Genomic DNA, 26,545 nt, shown 5'->3' on the forward strand with positions numbered 1-26,545 from the left:
GTGCAGCGAGGCACTGAGGCTAGTGGTGGTGTGCAGCGAGGCACTGAGGCTAGTGGTGGTGTGCAGCGAGGCACTGAGGCTAGTGGTGGTGTGCAGCGAGGCACTGAGGCTAGTGGTGGTGTGCAGCGAGGCACTGAGGCTAGTGGTGGTGTGCAGCGAGGCACTGAGGCTAGTGGTGGTGTGCAGAGAGGCACTGAGGCTAGTGGTGGTGTGCAGAGAGGCACTGAGGCTAGTGGTGGTGTGGAGAGAGGCACTGAGGCTAGTGGTGGTGTGGAGAGAGGCACTGAGGCTAGTGGTGGTGTGGAGAGAGGCACTGAGGCTAGTGGTGGTGTGGAGAGAGGCTTGAAGACTATGGTGAGGCCTAATAGAAAGCAGTTGTTGTTGGGGTATTCCATCATAAGAGGTGTGGAGATGGACAATGGTGGTCTTGTGAGGTGTCTTCCCGGAGCTACTGCTCACAGAGACAGGAGACGTATCTGTAATATTGTTAAGCAAGCAAAGCAGGAAGGGGAATTGGATGTACTTGTCCATTTAGGGACAAATGACTTGGCTTGCAAAGAAGTTTCAGAGGTTAAGGAAGTTTTTAGTGGTTTTTGCCAATGATATACGGCAGGTTGCTTCCACACGGTCATTCTCTGAAGTTCTGCCTGTGCATAACACTCAGAATGACAGGCTGATGCGTATTAGGGACTTTAACTTGTGGCTTGGTGAATGGTGTCGGGAGCAAGGATTTGACTTTATTGCTCATAGTAGCTCTTTTTGAAATGGAAATAAACTGTACAAAAAAGATGGTTTGCATCTTTCTCAAAAGGGAACAAATGTTCTCAGTGAGCAGTTCAGAGGTTTTGCTAGGATGTATTTAAATTAGGAGGGGGGGAGTGCAAAAGGGTGATAAAACATCAATCCAATTGTCCCCCAAAACAAGGACAGAAGGTGCCTGTAGCAAGTGTGTTAAAAAATGATAAGCGTAGAGTCATGTCTACAAATGCTCAGAGTTTAGGGAATAAGATCCATGAACTTGTGGCAATAATGGCAACTGATAGTGTAGATTTAGTCGCTGTTACTGAGACATGGTATAATGAGAATAATGACTGGGACATAGCAATACCAGGGTACTCTTTTTATATAGAAAAGACAGGGAAGGCAAGAAAGGGGGAGGGGTGACCCTGTATGTGAAGGATAGCATAAAATCTAGCCTCATAAAGGTTAGTGAGGCGAACATAGTCTGTATGGATTATGTTAGAATTTGGTAATCACACAGTAATTCGTGTAGGTGTGATTTATAGGCCCCCAGGACAAATTGAAGAGTTCTACTAGTTGAAGAAAAAGCTAAAATGACAATGAAGGGGGAAGTTATCATCATGGGTGACTTTAATCTTCCTCATGTGAATTGGAAAACAAAAATAGCTACTTGTGCCAGGAGCACACATATTCTAAACTCCCTACTGGGATTGTCTCTAAAACAAGTAGTTAAGGAGCCAATTCGTAAAGAGGCCATACTAGATTTAGTGTTAACAAATGGAGATTTGGTATCAGATATTACTGTAGGTGAAAGTTTAGGATCCAGTGATCATCAGTCAGTGTGGTTTAATATAACAGTGACAGTCACACCACACAAAAACAAAAGTTTTAGACTTTAGAAAAACAGACTTTTCTAAAATTAGAATATGTGTAAAGGAGTCATTATCAGACTGGAGCAACTTTAATGGAGTCCAAAAGAAATGGGATTATTTAAAAGCTGCCCTGCTGAAGGCAACAGAAAATTGCATTAGGCTTGTCAGTAAAAGCAAAAAATTCAAGAAACCACTGTGGTACTCTGCAGATGTGGCCAAAATAGTAAAAAAAAAAAAATAAGTAAGCATTTAGTAATTCTAAAAAAAACCCAGAGTGAGGAAGACAGAATGACCTATAAGATTAGGCCGAAAGAGGCTAAGCAAGTTAAAAGAGCTTCCAAATCACACAGAAGAGAAAATAGCAGAGTCAGTAAAAAAGGGGGACAAAACTTTTTTTTAGATACATAAATGAGAAAAGAAAAGTAAAACAAGGATTAGTTAGATTAAAAACAAAAGAAGTAAGGTATGTAGATGAGGATAAAGGTCTAGCTGACTGCCTCAATGAATATTTTTGTTTGGTATTTACAGCTGAAAATGAAGGAAAGGGACCTCCGTTAAGAAAAAGGATAAATGAGTCTTTTATTACACGTGAGTTTACAGAGGAAGAGGTTCTATTTCAACTGTCAAAAGTAAAGACAAATAAGTCAATGGGACCTGATGGAATACACCCAAAGCTATTAAAAGAGCTTAGTGGTGTATTAGCAAAACCATTAACAGATTTATTTAACCAATCATTGTTAACAGGAGTAGTCCCAGAAGATTGGAAGTTAGCGAATGTTGTGCCCATTCACAAAAAAGGTAATAGGGAGGAGTCGGGCAACTATAGGCCAGTAAGCCTTACTTCAGTAGTGGGGAAAGTGATGGAAACCATGTTAAAGGATAGGATTGTTGAACATCTAAAAACACATGGATTTCAAGATCAGAGACAACATGGGTTTACTTCAGGGAGATCATGCCTAATCTTATTGATTTTTTTGATTGTGTAACTAAAATTATAGATCAGGGTGGTGCAGTAGACATTGCTTACCTAGATTTCAGTAAGGCTTTTGACACTGTTGCACATAGAAGGCTTATCAATAAACTGCAATCTTTGAGTTTGGATTCCAATATTGTTGAATGGGTAAGGCAGTGGCTGAGTGACAGGCAACAGAGGGTTGTAGTCAATGGAGTATATTCGAAGCTTGGGCTTGTCACCAGTGGGGTACCTCGGGGATCTGTACTTGGACCCATTCTCTTTAATATTTTTATTAGTGATATTGCAGAAGGTCTTGATGGTAAGGTGTGTCTTTTTGCGGATGATACTAAGATATGTAACAGGGTTGATGTTCCAGGAGGGATAAGCCAAATGGCAAGTGATTTAGGTAAACTAGAAAAATGGTCAGAGTTGTGGCAACTGACATTTAATGTGGATAAGTGCAAGATAATGCATCTTGGACGTAAAAACCCAAGGGCAGAGTACAGAATATTTGATAGAGTCCTAACCCCAACATCTGAGGAAAGGGATTTAGGGGTGATTATTTTGGATGACTTACAGGTAGGAAGACAATGTAATAGAGCAGCAGGAAATGCTAGCAGAATGCTTGCTTGTATAGGGAGAGGTATTAGCAGTAGAAAGAGGGAAGTGCTCATGCCATTGTACAGAACACTGGTGAGACCTCACTTGGAGTACTGTACACAGTACTGGAGACCGTATCTTCAGAAGGATATTGATACCTTAGAGAGAGTTCAAAGAAGGGCTACTAAACTGGTTCATGGATTGCAGGATAAAACTTACCAGTAAAGGTTAAAGGATCTTAACATGTATAGCTTGGAGGAAAGACGAGACAGGGGCAATATGATAGAAACATTTAAATACATAAAGGGAATCAACATGGTAAAGGAGGAGACTATATTTAAAAGAAGAAAAACTACCACAACAAGAGCACATAGTCTTAAATTAGAGGGACAAAGGTTTAAATATAATATCAGGAAGTATTACTTTACTGAGAGGGTAGTGGATGCATGGAATAGCCTTCCAGCTGAAGTGGTAGAGGTTAGCACAGTAAAGGAGTTTAAGCATGCGTGGGATAGGCTAAGGCTATCCTAATTATAAGATAAGGCCAGGGACTAATGAAAGTATTTAGAAAACTGGGCAGACTAGATGGGCCGAATGGTTCTTATCTGCCGTCTGTTTCTATGTTTCTATGACTTCCTCGGGAGGACAGAAATTCTTCCAGGAGAATGGAGGCTTCACCAGGCAGTTATCATGGATTGCCCATCGGTGGGGCATACCCCACATCCACATGATGGCAACTTAACAGAATTTTCAGGTAGAGAAGTACTCTGTCCAGACAATCGGGCAATGGGCCAGGATGCTCTCTCCCTTCCTTGGTCATTCAATCTGGGTTATGCGTTCCCTCACCTACCCATGATACCCAGATTCCTGCGGAAGGTTTGGACGAAAGGAAAAAAGTAATTGCTATAATCCCAATCTGGCTTCGAAGGCCATGGTTTCCTCTATCAACCATGATGTGTCAGGAACAGCCTTTGCCTCTTCCGATAATGAAGGATCTGCTGACTCTGGGGCCAATCTCCCATCCTCATCCAGAACACCTCGTTGGGGGTGTGGGTTTTGAAAAAGAAAGACTTCGACAATTAGGCCTTTCGGAAGCAGTGGTCAATACCCTTTTGCAGTCTAGGAAGTGTTCTTCTTCCTCGTGCTACCATAGAATCTGAGATATATTCAGAGAATGGGCATCGGCCAAGAACATTGACTTCTTGCAATACTCGGATCCTGGAAGAAGGTCTGGACAAAGGCCTTAGCTTCAGGACTCTTAGATTTCAGTCCTCGGCTCTTTCAGCATTATGCAATATCTCATGGGCTCCGGATCCTTTGTTCCCAAGATTCTTCAAGGCAGCTTGATCTCCTTCCAGATCCGGTACTACTCCTTGGGACCTTCCTCTTGTTCTCAATTACATGACTGATCTGTTTGTTCCCCTTGAAAATTTGGATAGTACCCTTCTGACTTACCAGACTGTTTTTGGTGGTTATTACTTGTGGAAGAAGAATTTCGGAGATTAAAGCCTTTCCTATCATGTCTTCCTGCCTACAGGTCTATCAGGATAGGGTGTGAGACCAAAACCTGAATTTCTTCTGAAGGTGGGCTCTCTGGTTTCATCTCTCTCAAGAAGTGGTCCTTCCATCATTCTATCTTATAATGAAGTTAGGTGGCAAAGTTTGTATGTTAAGAACTGTCTGTCTCAATACCTTTTTTGTTCTAAGTCATACAGAAAGACTGACCAACTCTTCTACCTTCAGGAGCTAGGCGCGGTGAGGCAGCTTCTTTATACTGAAACGTTGGATTTCGCTAATAATCAGGAAAGCGTATGTTTCTAAAGGTCAGTCTCCTTCAATAAAGAAAAGAACACATTCTACCAGAGCATTGTTGACTTCATGGGCTAATTGGGCAGTGGTTCCATATGATGAGATTTGCAGAGCAACCGATGACGTTCATAAAACACTACAAACTGGACGCGGTCTCTTCTTCCACCTCCTTTGGGAAGAGTGTTCTGTCTACGGTTTCTTTATCCCACTGCTATAAAATTTCTTTGCAGCATGAGTTTCTGTATAGTGTTTTTCTTTTCTTTCTTTTTTTCCCCCTCAGTTTCTCTATTCCCACCCTATATTTCTGTGAGCTTGGATATTACCCATAAGTGATGCTGCCATGATTGGCAAGGAATAGAGAAAACTTAGATGCCGTTTGATCAGCTTCGGTCACAAGCCCCGTCTTGGTCTTCTGTAAAGCATTATTCCAACTGTTTTTCACCACTGCAAGTTCTCAAGTCATCTTGCAATATTAATAAATATATCGGCACATAGAGGGTTACGTTTGGTTTGCAATACTTGGTCCAGGTTCATTTTTATTATCCACCTTGAACAAATCTAGTGTAACTGGATTCATACCACATCTATATCATCACACTAGAGCATTTTGGGAGGGATCACATTAATAAAGGTGGCAGAGAAACCCTCCCCCCTCCCTCTCCCAACCCCCCCAAAAATAACTACTATACATCTACTACATCTACTACATCTACTATAAATATGCAAGCGTGCTGTTTGCAATGGTAGAAGTGGACTATGTCATCAGAGCTTGGTGTGTGGGGACAAGACTTAACTTTTCCTAGCACGAACGTTCAGCAGTCCAGAACAGACGGCCAGGCTGCCTAAAGCATGTGTTGCAATGCAGATTACTCTGCATACTAAAACTCTGCATGTACAGATTGCTTGCTCTAAAAGCAGTAGTAGTCCTGGTGCAGGTTGGATTATCCGTTTAAGTCATTGCTGTGGTTATGTGAATCGAAAAAACAGAATATTTTTATGAACCAAAGGGATATTCCAATAGATCTATGCATTCATTGAACTCTTGCTTTTGCTAATCTATTATGTCCAAGATAGGACCTCTTTATTAAAACCGTCAAACAAATTGAAAGGGTTCTATGCTGGCCATATAGACTTTTTAAGTAAGGGTGTGATGAAAGTCTACTCTCAAAGCACGATTATCCCTACATATTATACCACTATCCCTGTACGTTGGGACACAGGTCTGTTCCCTCGTACATAGTCTGGACTCGATGCTCTGTACATCCCGAAAGTAGTTCCAGGGGGTTGCTTGGTTTAGTCCGGCAAATTCAAACTTTGTGCCTGAACCAAGCAACAACCAATCAGCTGAAAGGCGCAAAACCAATTTGCACCAATCAGCGCTCAGGGAGAAGAAGGGTTTCGCCACTTAATCAGGGGAAAGGGCGTGAAACACTTTTTGAACAGGCGCTCCCTCTCTGATTGGTCGCCTGCACCCCGCAGCGACCAATCTACGCTCCCTCGTGCCGACCCATCGGGAGAATAGGTGCTCCTTCTCCTATTGGTCGGGGCGCGAACTTCCAGGTGGCCAGCGGGACCCCTGCGGTTTCAGAACTTTCTAATGAATGTTCTAAATGGGAACTCAGGGTGGTGCCCGTTTGGGAGATGAACGGGTTTTGTTCGTATGAGCTCTCTCAAATGGGGAACAGGCAAAATACACATAATGCATACAAATACATGGAGAAACACACAATACACGGGAAAAACACACAAATAAGCAGTGGGCCTGCATTGCACTCTTTTGGGTACAGGGTGACTTAGACATAAAGAGTCTTTAAAGACACAAAAGATGGAATAGCGCTAAGTTGGGGGTGGGGAAGGCAGCACACCGAAACGGGTAAATCTCTCCTAAAAACCCAAATGAACAAACAATAATACAAAGCAATAGGGTGCGCCAGGGGGTTAGGAAACAAGGTGATACTCAATAAGACAAGTGATAAACCGATAATACACTTTCAGTAAGATAATTTAAAATCTTAAATAAGTATAAAAGACAAGCAAAAAGTCCAGGATGAGATATGAAAGTGTAGAAAAGTCTATAAAAGTTTTCCTTTATCTTCAGGTAAATATGTCTTCCAGGTAATCGAAGTCCAGGGACATAAAAGAGAAGAAAGAGTACAAATAGTGCAATATGTATAAAATATAACAAAAACTTCAATAAGAGGAAATCCAAAATGGCCTACTCACATGCGGTAGAGCTAAAACCAGCTCTAGTGTGAAGCGCTTGCAGTGGATTTATTCCTCCACTTCAGGGATATGGTGGAAGGTATTGGCCGGTACGTATCTTGTCGGCAGGTAACGTGAAAATAAAAGCAAGGTGTGCAAGACTAGTGCTCTCTGTATAAAATATTAGAACCAGGAGTAAAAAAAAAAGAATAATACTCACATTTAACTGAGCAGATAGCCTGCTCAGTAGAATCAGCGTGGGTGGTATAATCCCCACCGAGGATACTTTGTGAGGTCCTCACTGGAATGATAATAAACTGAATGACAGGTTAAAAAAAAATAAAAAGGAAGAAAAAAGGTATATGGTACTAAAAGTGGTAGTAAAAGTTACCAACCTTTATTAGAACAATAGGAATGATAAAATTAGTCCACAACATGTTTCACACACACCAGGCTTTTTTAACTGGTAATCAAGCACATATCTGGCAAGTACAGTCTTATATAGGATAAAATACAAGGAAAATTCTAATTTGGCGGTAAAAAGAGTCTTTAGCCCGGAGGGCCATCCATCCTAGGCTAGTTTTACAGATGTACTGCAGGGTGAAGCCTTCTGTGGAAATAGCTAAGTGGGGAATCATGAAAGAGCACAAAGACTCTGGAAAATACCCTCTATAAAAATGTGCCTATAAAACTGTGCATCAGCTGGAGTCACATGCCGGGAGGTGTGATTAGGGCGCATAAACAAAGTGATTTAACTCCTAAATGGTAGTGAATTCAGCAGTGAAACTTCAGTTGCATGATATATACACCACAACTGCTTCATTAAGCTAAAGTTGTTTTGGTGACTATAGTGTCCCTTTAAATTCTCACTTATACTATATAATCACTGAACTCTGAATTGTAATAAAGTAGTGACCTTTAAGCAAGAAAAAAACTGTGACCATAGCGCATTATATATTTATATATATATATATTGTAAATTTATCTAACACGCTATTTAGACAAATTATTGGGAAACACACCTCTTAATTATTGTATTCAGGTGTTTGTCAGACCCATCACCACAGGTGTGTAAAATCAAGTACCTAGCCAAGCAGTCTGCATTGGCATTAGTGGGGGGGGAGGTCGTTCAGAAAAGCTCAGTGAATTCAAACGTGGTACTGTGATAGGATGCCACCATTGCAATAAGTTAGTTCGCAAAAAGTTATCCTTTCTAGATATTCCTCGGCCAACTGTAAGTGGTTTTCTAGGAAAGTGGGAGCGTTTAGGAACATCAGCAAACCGACCACGAAGCAGAAGACCACGTAAAGTCACAGTGGTGCACACATGTTGCCAACGCTCTGCTGATTCCATAGCTGAAGAAGTTTTACATTTTCACTAACATTAATATCCGCGCAAAAACTGTGCGGCATTTCCATGGCCGAGGGGCTTCCTGCAACTCTCACATCACCAAGTACAATACCAAGCCTCAGACCAAGTGGTGTAAAGCAGGCCGCCGCTGGACTCTGGAGCCGTGGAAATGTGTTCTGTGGAGTGATGAATTGCCCTTCTCTGTTAGGCAGTCTGACTGGCGAGTCTAGGTTTGGAGGATGCCACGAGAACGTTACCTGCCTTCTTGTGAAAAGCATTCCCAGAAAAGTGGATGCTTTTGTCGCAGAAAATGGGGAACAAATTCCATATTAATTTCTTATTTATTTAGAATTTGATGACATAAAAATCCCTGTTGGTGTAATGGTCAGTTATCACAATATGTCTGTCCATATAGTGTGTGTATGTGTGTGTATATATATATATATATGTATGTGTATGTGTGTGTATGTAATTTTTTTATTGGAAAAAAAAGAGTGCCTGAATTCCCAGAAGCAGAGCAATCTGTAGAATGTGGTGGTTTTAGTGGAAACAGTTCCATGATCCTCTTAGCAGCAACTCATAGGGATTCAGGTTTCTACTTCCAACAGACTCTGCCATCTTTGTCTAAGCTGACTGTACCACTTGCCACAATAAGAACTGCCTTGGTGATTACCCTCTGGTGTGCTTCTTGCATTCTCTCACTCAGAGTGATCTCTGTATCGTCCGTCTGGACAGTTATTGTCTCTTGCAGGACCATAGGGCCCGGAGCTGAGCTTTCCTACACAAACCAGAAAATGGCTGATTAACAATTTGCAAACACTGCATCCGATTTATAAAGTACTGAGTAATGTGTCTTATTAATATGTAATGTTGTACTCACTACTGTGAAACAAACCGTGCATCCACACACTTTGGCTCCAGCTAGGACACCACCTTCCACTTTATACAAGGGTGAAAGTGTTCGGTATGTGTTCAATATTTTCCCTAAACATGTAAAGAAGATTAGTCCCAACAGAATACCTTTAGATTAATTATAAGTGGACAGACTGGTCCTGTTTCCAAAGAACTGTTTCTCAGGTGACCTTATTAGTCCATTTGGATTCAGAACCTTCTATACTCCTGATTACAGTCAGAATGATCTCTCCTGCTCTCTTGGATACCACGACTAATTGCTCTCCTATATCTATATTAGTTTATCTTTTATTTTCTAAAACGTGATCATTCTAAAGCAGAACTTCTTATATATATCCTACTCCACCATTCATTGCCCATCTCCGGCGAGATAGATGGAACACTTATTACACCAATGCGCCAAGCTCGTTACCTTGATGGTGTTTTGTTATATTAAAATTCTTTTTTGATAATAATACAACACAAGGTAAAAGCAAATTACAAGAGGATGATAGCTTGAAGCTTCATCATGTTTGTAGCACGTTAAGAAACAAAATGTTTGGAAAAGGAAAGAAAAAAAGCAAGAAAGGGGGAAGAGAGGCGGAAAGACTGTAGATATATTTTTTGCACTCCACTTTACTAGCTTAACTAGAACATTTCAGAACTTGACTTTTTTTTTTATTATATACATAAGTCCTGTTGTTCTTCCTCTTGTATTCCTTTACCCTTTTCTAGAGTATAGCCTTGTTTCAGTAATTGTGAAGTACTACACAATGTATTAGTTGGTGCTATATAATTTAGGATAATAATACCTTTCCATTTGTCCAGAAACGGACCTGACATAGTCCTCTTGAAATCTACAAGGCAGATAAGATCAATGGAGAACACTTCCAATACTTTGCTCACCGCGAGTTCAAAATCAGCGTGACAGCTGAAAAACGTCTGGTCGATTACCTATAGGAAGTATAAAATGTCCCATGATTACATTGCGAATGTACTATAAGAGCAGGAAGGTCCGAGCGTGTGCCCCAAATTAATATTGTGACACCAGTTAGTGACCGTCCCTGATTTAAGTGAAACTGGAGAGATAAACGATCATCACTGTGACAAAAGGCTTAAACATGCACATTAGTTCAGGCTTCAGGTATGGGAGACAAAATATGTATACTGATAATAAGAATCTGATCTTCACATAGAAATAAACATTGTAAATGTGCTTTAAAGGCATCGAGAAAGAGTCTATTTCAAAATGCTGTTAAATGTGTTTTATAGACTGTGTTACTAGTATATAAAATATTAGGTACACCAAACAGCAGTCAGTTCTCAAATATGAGAATTGCAAATTCTGTTTCAAATTGGTTATCTTGCTGATCCAAGACAAATTTGGCCTCTTGTGAATAATTCCTGGTCTGGCTTTGGGTAAGGCTTTCTGCTGGAGTCAATGCATTGGTAGTATTTGAATGCATACCCGTGTAGGAATTCCAATCCCGGCAGCTTTTTTCAATTCTTCCACCCCAGTCTGGTTAGAGATCACCAGGGTCACACGTGCCAAGTTCCCAAGCATCCTGGTGCTGTCTATAAGATGCTGTAGCTTAGTTCCTAATGAAGAAAGAATGAATAAAAGTACAAAGAAAAGACAACATGATGATATAGTGTATAGAACATTCTGATTTAATAATGATAAAAATAGTCCTTTTCTTATAGATTAAAATAGCTCTATAGTCAACAAATAAAAGCAAGAAAGACAGGTCCCTGTCTTTTTTTTTTTTTTTTGTCAATCTTTGTTTTTATTGAGGCATATGATGGTTCAGTACAGAAAATAAAGTGATGGGTTAATGCATGTAAAACATACAGTTTGCATAAGTGTACACAATAGTTGCATGTATTCCCAAGAGTAGCAGCCTCTTTTTTTCTTTTTTGAAAGTTTAACAGTAGAGTTATCCGTACAGGTTACACAGACTAAACAAATAAAAGAGTTACAAGATAATTACGCTTATGGTTCGTACGGTGAAGACGATTCTAAGCAAGCTAGAAATAGATGCAATACATCCAGGGCCGGATTAAGAGCCCAATGGGCCTGGTGCTGATAATTATGATGGGCCTAATTACAAAATCTTATTGACCAAAAACACTAAAACAGTCCTACCTCCTAAGCGTCATGTATCTGATGGAGATGATGCTGTAGGGAAACTCATAGGATGCAACTATGAGAAAACACATACCCTTTGCTAATCTCATGCTTACATCTTTCAAGTAAACCCATACCCCCTAACAGCAGTGTCCAGTAAAGCAGGAAGTCTATGGATGCGGTAAAAGGGTGGGCTACTGACACAAATCACATAACCAGAACGGCTGAAAGGGCGAACATACACAAAAAGGGGGAATGTCTGTGTCTCTATGTCTCCCAGTCCCTTAGTGTTTGTGTCCTCATGTCTCCCAGTGTCCCCATGTCACTAGGGGACATTGAGAGACATTGGGACACTGGGAGACATGGGGACACAGATACTAGGGAACACTGGGAGACCTGGGAAATCTGAGACTCTTGGGGACACTGGATGACAGACACGAGGGGACACGGGGAGACATGGAGCACTGAGACACTGTGATATATTGGGGACACGGGAGACTTGATAAAAACCTGGGTACAGGACAAAATGTTGCAGTGTCCAATAAACCTGCTTAAAGCTATCACAGTGAGTGCCTGAGATTTTTTTCTTTTATACTAGGGGACACAGAGACACTACGGGCACAGAGACACTACGGGCACAGAGACACTATGGGCACTGAGAGACATGGGGCACCGAGACACTGATACATAGGGGACACTGATACATAGGGGACATTGGAGACTTGATAAAGACCTGGGTACAGGTCGAAACATTGCGGTGTCCAATAAACCTGTCTAAATCTATCACAGTGAGTGTCTGAGATTTTTTATTTTATACTAGGGGACACTGAGACACTAGGAGACATGGGGACACAGAGACATTGGGAGACTAGGGGACTTTGGGAGTCTAGGGAACACTGAGACGCTAGGGACACTGGCACACTACAGACACTGAGAGACACCAGGGACACATGGGGATACTGAGATACTAGGGACACTGTATCCCCATGTCTCCCAGTGTCCCTTAGAGTTTGTGTCCTCATGTCTCCCAGTGTCCTGATGTCACTAGGACACTAGGGGACACTTAGAGACATGGGGACACTGGGAGACATGGGGCCACTGAGACACTAGGGACAGTGGCTGGGAGACATGGGGACACAGACTAGGGGCCACTGGGAGACATGGGGCCACTGTGTCCCTAGTGTCTCAGGGTCATGGGCGTCCGAATGGGGGTGGGGGGTAGGGGGTACTTGCCCCCCCCCTGGATTTTTCAGCTTGTGCGGCTATTTTTCTAGTTTTAGTGTGAGAATACAGTGCAATACCAGCGCTGGCCAGTAGGTAGCGCTGTGAATGGAGAAAGGCAGGAAGCTACAGCTTATCCCTGCCTCTCTCTCATGACTGAAACCGCAGGGGATATGCACAGAGGCAGCCTACAGAGCAGGTAAGTGAGGGATGGGAGGTGGGGGAGACCGCATAGAGGAAGGTAAAGTAGAAGGAGCAGAAAGGTTCTGCAAGGGGCAGGAGGGGTCAGCAAGGAATAGAAAGGGGCAGCAAGAAGCAGGAAGGGGTCGAAAGGTTTTCAAGGAGCAGGAGGGTAAAGTAGAAGGAGCAGGAGGGGTCAGCAAGGAGCAGGAGGGGTCAGCAAGGAGTAGAAAGGGTCTGCAAGAGGCAGGAGGGGTCAGCAAGGAATAGGAAGGGGTAGGGACGGTCTGCAAGGAGCAGGAGGGGTCACCAAGGAGTAGGAAGGGTCTGCAAGGAGCAAGAGGGGTCAGCAAGGAGTAGGAAGAGGCAGCAAGGAGTAGGAAGAGGCAGCAAGGAGCAGGAAGAGGCAGCAAGGAGTAGGAAGAGGCAGCAAGGAGTAGGAAGAGGCAGCAAGGAGTAGGAAGAGGGAGCAAGGAGCAGGAGGGGTCAGCAAGGAGTAGAAAGGGTCTGCAAGGGGCAGGAGGGATCAGCAAGGAGTAGTAAGGGTCTGCTAGGAGTAGGAAGGGGCAGCAAGGAGAAAGAAGGGGCAGAAAGTAGTAGGAAGGGTCTGCAAAAAGCAGGAAGGGTCTGCAAGGAGCAGGAAGGGTCTGCAAGGAGCAGGAAGGGTGTGCAAGGAGCAGGAAGGGGCAGGAAGAATCAGAAGGAACAGAAAGGATCAGCAAGGGGCTGCAAGAAGCTGGAAGGGGCAGAAAGAAGCAGGAAGGGCAGTAAGAAGCAGGAAGGGTCTGCAAGAAGCAGGAAGGGCCATCAAGGAGCAGGAAGAGCCATCAAGGAGCAGAAAGGGATCAGAAAGAGAAAGGAGCAGAAGGGCGCAAAATAAGCAGAAAGTAGCAGAAAGGTGAAGGAGCCTCAGAAGACAAAGAAGACTGTGTCAAATGAAGGAGAAGAAAATGAGATTGGAGCACTTCATTCTGGACACCACATCATAAGGCGTTGGTACCTGGGCCTGGCAGGGAAACTTTGGACCTTCTCATCTCCCCAGGTAAAAACAAACAATATCAGTGTTAATGCGTTCACTTTTATTTACTGAGTGTCAGGAAACACAGAGGGCCGCTGGGTAGGGGTGCCGCTGATTGGCTAGATGGGTCAGCTAGCACTCTAAGCCAATCAGTAGCTCCCCATTCATAAAAACGTAAAACATTTTTATGAATCGGGAACTAGCGATTGGCTTAGAGTGTCAGCTGACCACTGTAGCCAATCAGCGGCACCCATGCCCAACGTCAATCTGCACTTCCTGACACTCTGTTTCAGAAGTCGAATACCACTGAGCGACCTGGAGATCTGGAGCTAAAGGAAGCCTTTGGGGGTAAACCATTTGAGAGTGATTTCACCCCTTCAAAGAAAGAGCACCCAGGGGCCACCTTGCATCACAGCATTTTCATTTAGATAAAGTTGTTATGGTGACCAGAATCTTCCTGTAATTTGATAAAATGAACACTATAGTGTCAGGAATACAAACATATATTCCTGACACCATAGTTGTGAAAACGCTATTCATCCTTGCTTTATGTGAAAATGACTATGCCCCTTCCCTTTCATGACACTGTCAAAAAGGGGCCAAGCATGGATGTCATTACAATTATGCCCCCCCCCCCCGGAAAATTCCTGCGGACATCCATGCTCAGGGTCCCCATGTTCCCCAGTGTCCCAATGTCTCAGCGTCCCCATGTCTCGGAGCTGCTGTCTGGACTCTCTCTGCAAAGCTGCTCCCCCGCGGATCAGTGAGTAGAGAGAGGCAGGGAGGGAGATGCCGTAACTTCTTATCACTGCCTCTCTCCACACAAACAGCGACCCCTACTGGCCGGTGCTGGTATTGCAGAATAATCTATGTTTAAACTGAGACAGACATTTGTATTGCCGGTATTACTGCAATACCGGCACCGGCTAGGCAGCCTCAAATACCTGAGAAATACTTCTGAGAAATTCCTGGCAACCCTAAGAAATACATGAGAAATACCTGGCAACCCTAAGAGTAGTGTGTAAAAAAAAAAAAAAAAAAAAAAAAGTAAATTTTTTTTTTTTTTTTTTTAAACCAATGGGCCTATTCCATGGGCCTGGGCCTGGAGCTGCAGCTCCATCAGCCCCTATGTTAATCCGGCCCTGAATACATCAAATAAAAGCTTTACATTCAAGAGTATTATCATGTGGAGCATCTAAAGTAAGTGATTCAGGCTAGAACTGAGCCGTGGAGGCCAAGATAGTAACAAGTTAAACTGAGACCACAGGGTTATGACAGTCGTATAATTTAGTTATGCTAACAGATAACAGGTAGGCCAGCATATCGTACAAAATGCCACTTAGTGTCTCGTGCAGCTAAGCCTAGGTATGATGTTTAACGGCCTATGTCAGCCAGACCGGGATAGAGGTTTTACACAGGTTTCAGCAGCTTATTAGCAAGCCGGTTCGCCAGTAGGGGTACCGCTCGAGTGGCCTATGGATCTTGCACCGCATGGTGGCAATCAACATTAGGAGGTATGTGGGTTATGAGCCTAACAGAATTAACCAGCCTAGTAGGTCCCTGTCTTTTATATTAGTTTCCCCTTAATAAAAAATCCATTTGAGTGCTTTCCATTATAAAACCTTACCTCTGTTTCAGCACTGAGATCCTTGAAGGCCATGCCCCCTTTTTCGTCAACCTGACGAAGTAGCAGGGCTAAGTCAGACGCTTCTCTTAGAGAAGCGTCATCGGTCTGTGGTGCACATGCCGCTCTGCACCAACCTTCTTCATAGAGCGGCATTGAGATGAATGCTGCTCTATGAATGAACTCTGAGCGGCCTACCAAGCATGTGCGCGGTATGTGCATTCGCGAACTGAGCTGACGGACAACTGAGCTCGCTGTCTATGCCCGCCCCCTCCTACTGTAACCCTCCTAAGCCCAAAGTTTGTGTGTTTGCATAGAAACACTATATATATATATATATATATATATATATATATATATATAGATAGATACAAACACACAAATTGTAAACATACACACACTCTTTTATCTAGTATCTATACATCTATATCTATCCCTCTCTATCCATCACTCTCTATCCATCCAACCATCCTTCCATCCCTCTCTATCCATCCACTCTCTCTATCACTTACCCTCACTCACTCACTTTTAAAATAAGTTTACTTACTGTTTGAAGTCAGTAGATCACATCTCTGGATCCTCGTGCTCGGTCTTCGGTCTCCTGCCTTCAGCCTGTCACCTAGAGCCGACGCTGTGTGTTTGCAGGAGATCTTATCTCCCCACACTGTCGGCTCTGGCTGCTGACAACTTCCAGGGTTACTACAGGACACAGGAGGCGCATTCACAGTGCCTCCTGAGTCCTGATAGCACATTTGATGTCTTCAGCTAAGCGTGAAGACGTCAAACATGAGTACTGCGCATCAGGCAGGATTTATCTCGGAAATCCCTCTGGTGGCCATCTAAGTGACTGCCACTGGAGGTGTTCCTAAACTCCAAGGTAAACACTGTATTTTCCCTGAAAATACAGTGTTTACATGAAAAGGCCTGCATTGAGCTTATGTACTCACCTGAACAACCCCATTAAGCTGAAGTTGTTCAGGTGACTAAAGTGTCATGTGTAAAAAGGGACATTTTTGATTTGATGCCTGCACCTATTTTCTGCCGACACTCCTCATTCTTCTGCATGAATCACATACCTTAACCTTTATACATGTCACTTTACTATCAGAAAGTGCAATGATTGTCTGTGACTCCACCACACAATCTGAAGAAAAAGAAGGTGAAATAATGCACTTTTTTTTTAATAGATAGTGTCCTAATTTTGATCAGACTTAGATAAAAAAAAAAGTGATCAGAAAATAAAGGGTAGAAGCAGGGCCCGGCGGCCCTGGGGGGCCCAGACTGCTCTGGCAGTCCTGGGCCCCACTTTCCCTCCCTGCACACATAGATACTGAATATCGCTATCTATGTGTGCAGCCGCGGGCCCCCGGTTCCCTGTTACCGCAGAGGGGGCCCAGGCAGCACACAGCCTCTTCTCCTCTCGTTTCTGCTAATAACTCTCGCGAGACCCGGTTGCCATGGCAACGCTCCGCGGGTCTCGCGAGAGTTATTAGAGGAGAGAGAAGAGAAGAGGCTGTGTGCTGCCTGGGCCCACTCTGCGGTAACAGGGAACCGGGGGGGCCCCACCATGCCACCGGACCACCAGGGATGGAATCTCCCCCCTCCCTAGACACAGGTAAGCAGGGAGGGGGGAGAAACAATTTAAATAAATGTAATTTTTTTTTTAATTATGTTAAAATGCCCCTCCTCCCCCTCACCCCAGATTGCACATTTACACACATACACTGACACACAGGGCCGGCCTTAGGGGTGTGCGAGCTGTGCGGCCGCACAGGGCGCCATGGTGCAGGGGGCGCCCTGCGGCCGCATAGCTCACACGGCATGTCTGTTAGCCGCAATGCTAACAAGACATTTGCCTTGGGCGGCATTTTCCAGGGGGCGGCAAAAAAAGCCGCCCCCAAATGCCCAAGGCAAATGTCTTGTTAGCCTTGCGGCTAACAGACATGCCGGGCTGCTGGGCGGTTGGGCGGCGCTGGCGGGCGGCTGGCGAGGGAGCACTTATATGACGTCATATTCCGGCTCCCAGCCTCACTCTGCAGCGCGCGAGGGAGCTGAGCATACAGCTCAGAGGAAGTGCTCCCTCGCCAGCCGCCCGCCAGCGCTGCCCGCCCAGCCCAGCAGCCACTGGACCACCAGGGAGGAAGAGACCCACCTGGGATTCCCAAACGTAAGGAGGCTGGGGGGGGGGGGTCTAAATAAATGTTAAAAAATGTGTTAATGTGGGTGTGTGTGTGTGTATGTTAGTGTGTGTGTATGTTAGTGTGTGTCTGTTAGTGTGTATGTTAGTGTGTGTCTGTGTCTGTTAGTGTGTGTGTGTGTGTGTATGTTAGTGTGTGTGTATGTTAGTGTGTGTCTGTTAGTGTGTGTGTGTCTGTTAGTGTGTGTCTGTTAGTGTGTGTGTGTATGTTAGTGTGTGTCTGTGTCTGTTAGTGTGTGTGTATGTTAGTGTGTGTCTGTGTCTGTTAGTGTGTGTCTGTTAGTGTGTGTCTGTGTATGTTAGTGTGTGTCTGTGTATGTTAGTGTGTGTCTGTTAGTGTGTGTCTGTGTATGTTAGTGTGTGTCAGTGTCTGTTAGTGTGTGTCTGTGTATGTTAGTGTGTGTCTGTGTCTGTTAGTGTGTGTCTGTGTCTGTTAGTTAGTGTGTGTCTGTGAGTGTGTTTGTCTGTTAGTGAGTGTGTGTGTCTGACTGTGTGTGTGTGTGTGTGGCTGTCTGCCTGTGTGTGTCTGTTTGCCTGTGTGTGTGTGTGTGTGTGTGAGACTGTCTGCGCGTGTGTGTGACTGTCTGCGCGTGTGTGTGTGACTGTCTGCGTGTGTGTGTGTGTGTGTGTGTGTGACAGGGTGTGTGGGAAGGGGTAAGGAGTGGGGGAGGGGGGGCGGGAAGGGAGGGCGCTGTGAAGATTTTTTGCACAGGGCGCCCAAATGCCTAAGGCCGGCCCTGCTGACACAACACACACTACATACACTGACACAACACACACACACACACTGCATACACTGACACAACACACACACTGCATACACTGACACAACACACACACACACTACATACACTGACACAACACACACACACTACATACACTGACACAACACACACACTGCATACACTGACACAACACACACACAAACACACACACACACACTATACACTAACACAACACACACACACTGCATACACTGACACAACACATACTATATACACTAACACAACACACACACACTATATACACTAACACAACACACACACACTACATACACTGACACAACACACTACATACACTGACACAACACACACACTACATACACTGACACAACACACACACTGCACACACTGACACAATACACACACACTACATACACTGACACAACACACACACTACATACACTGACACAACACACACACTGCATACACTGACAACACACACACACACACACACACTACATACACTGACACAACACACACTGCTTACACTGGCACAACACACACACTACATACACTGACACAACACACACACACACACAAACACTACATACACTAACACAACACACACACTACATACACTGACACAACACACACACACACTGCATACACTGACACAACACACACACACTACATACACTGACACAACACACACACTACATACACTGACACAACACACACACTACATACACTGACACAACACACACTCTGCATACACTGACACAACACACACTCTGCATACACTAACACAACACACAATGCATACACTAACACAACACACACTCTGAATACACTGACACAACACACACTGCATACACTAATACAACACACACTGCATACACTAACACACACACTGCATACACTAACACAACATACATACTGCATACACTAACACAACACACACACACTGCATACACTAATACAACACACACACACTGCATACACTAACACACACAGTGTATACACTAATACCCTAATACAATACACACACTGCATTCACTAATACAACATGCACTCTGCATACACTACACACTAACCCACTCACTGCATCCACTATACTGGCACACACTCTGCATTCGCTACATATTAACACACTCTGCATTCACTACACTAGCACACACTCTGCATCCGCTACACACTAACACACTCTCTGCATTCACTACACATTAACACTCTGCATTCACTACACTAACACACACTCTGCATCCGCTACACACTAACACACTCTCTGCATTCACTACACATTAACACACTCTCTGCATTCACTACACTAACACACTTTCTGCATTCACTACACTAACACACTCTCTGCATTCACTACACATTAACACACTCTCTGCATTCACTACAAATTTACACACACACTACATTCATTACACTGACACACTCTGCATTCACTACACCCTAACACACACTCTGCATTTATTACACACTAACACACACTCTGCATTCACTAAACTATGCACACACTCTGCATTCACTACACTAACATACACTCTGCATCAACTATACACACAGCATCCACTACACAAACATCTTGTATTCACAGTACACACACTACATCCACCACAAATTAAAACACTCTGCATTCACTATTCACAGACACTGCGTCTAATACACACACTACATCCACTACAGACACTGCATCCACTAAACACATTTCATCTAGTACATACAAACACTACATCCACTACACAAACACACACTACATCACTGTACACACACTACATCCACTACTCAAACACACTTTGCGTTCACTATACACACTGCATCCGCTACACAAACACACACTCTGCATTCACTGCACAAACAGTATCTAATACACACACACACTACATACACTGACACAACACACACACACTACATACACTGACACAACACACACACTGCATACACTGACACAACACACACACAAACACACACACACACACTATACACTAACACAACACACACACACTGCATACACTGACACAACACATACTATATACACTAACACAACACACACACACTATATACACTAACACAACACACACACACTACATACACTGACACAACACACTACATACACTGACACAACACACACACTACATACACTGACACAACACACACACTGCACACACTGACACAATACACACACACTACATACACTGACACAACACACACACTACATACACTGACACAACACACACACTGCATACACTGACAACACACACACACACACACACTACATACACTGACACAACACACACTGCTTACACTGGCACAACACACACACTACATACACTGACACAACACACACACACACACACAAACACTACATACACTAACACAACACACACACTACATACACTGACACAACACACACACACTGCATACACTGACACAACACACACACACTACATACACTGACACAACACACACACTACATACACTGACACAACACACACACTACATACACTGACACAACACACACTCTGCATACACTGACACAACACACACTCTGCATACACTAACACAACACACACTGCATACACTAACACAACACACACTCTGAATACACTGACACAACACACACTGCATACACTAATACAACACACACTGCATACACTAACACACACACTGCATACACTAACACAACATACATACTGCATACACTAACACAACACACACACACTGCATACACTAATACAACACACACACACTGCATACACTAACACACACAGTGTATACACTAATACCCTAATACAATACACACACTGCATTCACTAATACAACATGCACTCTGCATACACTACACACTAACCCACTCACTGCATCCACTATACTGGCACACACTCTGCATTCGCTACATATTAACACACTCTGCATTCACTACACTAGCACACACTCTGCATCCGCTACACACTAACACACTCTCTGCATTCACTACACATTAACACTCTGCATTCACTACACTAACACACACTCTGCATCCGCTACACACTAACACACTCTCTGCATTCACTACACATTAACACACTCTCTGCATTCACTACACTAACACACTTTCTGCATTCACTACACTAACACACTCTCTGCATTCACTACACATTAACACACTCTCTGCATTCACTACAAATTTACACACACACTACATTCATTACACTGACACACTCTGCATTCACTACACCCTAACACACACTCTGCATTTATTACACACTAACACACACTCTGCATTCACTAAACTATGCACACACTCTGCATTCACTACACTAACATACACTCTGCATCAACTATACACACAGCATCCACTACACAAACATCTTGTATTCACAGTACACACACTACATCCACCACAAATTAAAACACTCTGCATTCACTATTCACAGACACTGCGTCTAATACACACACTACATCCACTACAGACACTGCATCCACTAAACACATTTCATCTAGTACATACAAACACTACATCCACTACACAAACACACACTACATCACTGTACACACACTACATCCACTACTCAAACACACTTTGCGTTCACTATACACACTGCATCCGCTACACAAACACACACTCTGCATTCACTGCACAAACAGTATCTAATACACACAAACACTACATCCATTACACACATTCTAATTCACTTCCACTATACACACCACATTCAGTCCCGCATCATTGTCAGCGGACTAGGTAGGGCGTGGGCGGGCCCAGGAGGGAGGGGCAGGGGGGCGGGGGGGCCCAGACCTTGTGCTTTGTCAGGGGCCCCAAAATTTCTGATGGCAGCCCTGGGTAGAAGAGGCACAAAGTGAAAAAAATGAAAAACTGTAAATATGCAAATATTGTGTGTTAATACAGCCACGGGGGCGGGGCCTGACCGCCATGCTGACCGGTCGCAGGCCAGAGAGGCTCCCGATAAATCTGGTCCACTATTGGTAAAAAGACAAGCAATAAAGCAATTTGAGTGACCTGAAGTTATATCGAGCATCCGGGCAGCAGCTGGAGCCACCGCGGACCCTGAGATCGGGAGTGCCGGAGCCCCCCGTGGGCGATATGGGACTTCGGGGTCTGCGGCCTATGAGGGTGGAGAGCGGGACGGACGGCCGCCGTCCTGTTTGCGAACCTGGCCGCCATGCAACAGCCTTGTGATGCACCTCACAGGCCCCGCTCCCCCCCCCATGGACCGGGGGGGTTATCCCGGCCCCCACCGGAGGAAATCATCACCCTCCAAAGCCCAGCATCGGACCTACCTGAAGGCGAGCACCACGAGCCAGGCCTCTAAAATGGCGGCACTGCGATCTACACTATGCCACACAATCTCGCATGCCTGCAGGCGAAAACAAAATAAGTTTGCACACACCTTCTGATTGCATGGAGAACGGGCCGGGGCAGGAGATAGAGGTATCATCGTTGAACGGAGCCCACAGAAGCACCATTCACCTGACATCCCTGAGGCTGGGCCTGGACAAAGGCCGACGGAAGCGACACAGTAGCGGCACCTACAGAAAACCTAAGCCGACGCCACAGCAATAAAGCCCATCAGCTACCCTCACCACTCGCATATAACTAGGCGCCACTAACCAACGAGCGGCTCGCCCACACCAGGAGACTCAAGCACAGACCTCCATACCTCATCACCTAATGAAGATGGCTGAACCCAGCCTCGGACTTGCCGACCACGCAGTGCCCCCCTATGTTACCTCAGAACACTGATGGAACAAGCAGCACTCTGGGGACAGGGACATGCTTAAGGACAGGTCTAACACCGGTGGCTTTCATCTTTACTTTTTAATTGCTAAAGATTCATGCTTGCTATTTCTCGCTATATTGTAATGCTAATTATCATATCCAATAGGCAGCATATGGCAGTACATTAGTTTCCCTCTATAAGCGGTGAATATAACCATCTCGTTACCATTTCTTGTCTTATATAAAAAAACAAATGTGCAGCAATCTTAACATGTATAACATTATTACTCATGATACTCTGTAACACAATCTAATAACATGTTCATGCCAAGCTATGTACTGAATAATGCACTACCAAAATAAAGAATTAAAAAAAAAAAAATACAGCCACAACAATTTTTAAACATAACCCCCAATTTGTCTTAATTTGAACACCAAAAGGTCCAACTTTAGTTAACTAGCCCACTAGAGCACGTAACGTTAAGTCATTAAATCTTGGGCCACAGGTGGCGCTCGTGCAATGGTTTGACAAGAACTGGCCTAGTTTGTATGATCTTTTGTGGAGGACTGACAAGGGGGGAGGGCAGCTGTCCCCAGCCCACTATCATAGAGAGAATTGTGGGATGCTGTCTAACAGCCCCATACTGAACTACAATATGTAACTGTATTCTGTTACTAATATTTTATTCTGGTTTTAGCTGTATTAGTGTAAATCTTCCAATATAAAATTAAGAAAGGCAGTGGGGTTTGCAGATTTAGTCTGACATTTTCTGATGGCCTAGTGTAAACAAATAAAATAGTACGGTACATGCCATATACTTTCACAAAATACAATATGCGTGGCACACCTGTCGTACAGAAGAAAACAGCCACATTTCTGATGTTAGTGGACTTCTTATGCAGAGAGATATTTTTCCATAACTGCAACACGTTCACTTTCAAAGCTTCTGTTAAATGGCGGACTTGTACGCGACCTGCGTCTGCAGGGGAGAGGGAAACAATGACAAATTGTCTTTTTTACTACAGCGACAGACACAGTGACACAACGTTTAAAACATATCACAAAATGATAACACACATGCTGAGGACTGTCTTACTCACCTTGTCTTACACAAAGGTTTATTTGGTTAGCCAAGAATTCATTTTCCAAATTGGAAAAATTATCCAGCTTATCATTTTTCTACTTAAGGTATTTTAGCTTATAAGTGGGCAATGTAGTTGTGATTTACTAGGTGGCATAAGTAAGGTGCACAGGGAGAAGAATAGCCTCCAAATGAAACAAAATCACTGTATAGGAAATAATACACTAATCAAGTATATATCTCATTCAGTAAGTAGTGTTACTATTTGTCAGTCGAAACTGGCTCATTTTAAGGCATAAACTATGTCTATGTAAGCTCATCGAGCAGGGCCCTCAACCCCCTCTGTTCCTGTACGTCCAGTTGTCTGATCTCAATTATGTGTCTGTTAGTCCACCCATTGTACAGCGCTACGGAATTTGTTGGCGCTATATAAATAATAAAATAATAATAATAATGTGATACTGTTTATACGGTTAGTACAATTTATGTCCGAGCTTAAGATTAGGAATAACACCCCCTCTTTCATAGCATGTGATGTAGTAGAGAGTAAGCAACATGAAAAGGTGCCCCCGAAATACCCTCTTTCTCCACCTTTATGTGCTGCAGTTGGTTGGAGTGTAATCAATGTCAGATAGGGCGGAAATGCCCTCATTCCGTCTTCCACCCATTGGTCCATGGGCTAGAGGTGATGATATAAGGGGAAAATACGAGTTAGAGGATCCACTGATCCCTTACGTCAGGTGTAGGCAACATACGGCACTTGAGATGTTGTGGACTACATTTCCCAAGATGCTTTTACAGACATAATGCAATCCAAAAAATCTGGAGTGCCGAAGGTTCCCTGCCTGCCTTACGTGATAAATGAAAAACAGGAACAAACTGATGAGCCCGTCGAGGTAGTCTTGGGGTCCTGGGAACATCAACTGTCGGCTCTTTCAGAGTTTTAATGCTGGGGTTTCACAGACTCCATACATATACTGCTTATATTCACTGCTTGTATTTTTTCACAAACAGCTGTAATTAGCCCCAATGTTTTCTACCCTTTTGCTATTCCAGCACTTCCACCAAAAACAGCCAAAATGTACACTGGAAGTGGCGAGTCACACTCAGATGTCAAACCAAATTAGTAAATAAATATTGTTCCTGACCTCTGAATGTAATTTATTCAATAATTTAAAATGGTTTCGACTCCAACTGATAAATTGAGTCCAATTATTTTATTGGAGAAGTGGCAGCCATTGTGTGTATTCGCCTGTATATCCACCTGGAAATGTGACAGAATTATTATCTAGGATTATATATGGGTAGAAAGGAGAACGGACCTGAATGGCCTGGGATCAGCGCCCCAATCAGCCATGCATCCTCTTGTTTCTGCACCTCAGAAAGCACCTGCTGGGCCACGTTCCTCTTGACGATCAGCACAGCTCCTATGCCGCAGTTAAAGCTGCAAATCATGTCTTCTTCTAACAAGCCACCCTCTTTATACAGCCAGGAGAAGATTGGTGGGATCTTCCAACAAAGAGCATCTGATGTAACCGAGACCACTTTAGTTACTGATACTACACACACTTAAATAATATGTTAGACGCAAAACAATGTCTATGCCAGAACGTCATACAGTAAAAATAAGTACAATGTGTGTTGTGTCTAATACATTGCTAAAATCATGGGTTTCTAAATGAGTTTTAAATGGTTACTCCAAGCATCACAGCCACTACAGCCCACTTAACAATAGTTTGCCCACTTACCTGGGTCCCAGCCGGTCTCCGATGGTTCCTGGTGGTCCAGTGACATGCTTCCGGCTTCTGCAGAGCCACAAACATCGTACGCTGCAGAGTGGGTAAACTCTGTATGAGCTGAATTTCAGCATGACACGCTGCACATACAGACTCCAGGCACCACGACTACTTCAAATCACTGATGTGGTCATTGTGCTTGGAGTAACCCTTTAACCTTTTTTGACAGGGACCCAAATTAAGTACATTACATTAGCATGATGACTCACCCATCAACTGTAAAATAAACTCAGTGACCCAGTGTCATATCACCATAAATAAAAAATGCATTGTGCAAAACCCCAGATTTACACTCTTCCCAACATCAAAGGTGTCCCCACTGACTACAGCAAATTTAATGTTAATTGTTGATTGAGTCCTGATAAATAGGATGTGCCCGTTCCCTATACCCACTGAAATAGAATGGGGACCCAAATTTTGGTCCTACC

The 26,545-nt window shown here is 43.7% G+C and overlaps 1 protein-coding gene across 1 annotated transcript in view; it reads right to left on the reverse strand.

Annotated features, from left to right (window-relative positions):
• Window positions 1-9,008: 9,008 nt before the first annotated feature.
• Window positions 9,009-26,545, reverse strand: part of LOC134586843 (trifunctional purine biosynthetic protein adenosine-3-like) — a 48,592-nt gene continuing 31,055 nt past the window's right edge. Inside the window, exons 16-21 of the mRNA XM_063442719.1 lie at window positions 25,644-25,847; window positions 24,088-24,219; window positions 10,889-11,019; window positions 10,233-10,374; window positions 9,410-9,513; window positions 9,009-9,307 (exon numbers count right to left, since the gene is read on the reverse strand). Coding sequence (XP_063298789.1) covers window positions 9,125-9,307; window positions 9,410-9,513; window positions 10,233-10,374; window positions 10,889-11,019; window positions 24,088-24,219; window positions 25,644-25,847 — 896 coding nt within the window. The 3' untranslated portion in view covers window positions 9,009-9,124. The remainder of the gene's footprint in view (window positions 9,308-9,409; window positions 9,514-10,232; window positions 10,375-10,888; window positions 11,020-24,087; window positions 24,220-25,643; window positions 25,848-26,545) is intronic.

This window comes from Pelobates fuscus, chromosome 1, assembly GCF_036172605.1.
Source record: "Pelobates fuscus isolate aPelFus1 chromosome 1, aPelFus1.pri, whole genome shotgun sequence".
NCBI lineage: Eukaryota > Metazoa > Chordata > Amphibia > Anura > Pelobatidae > Pelobates > Pelobates fuscus.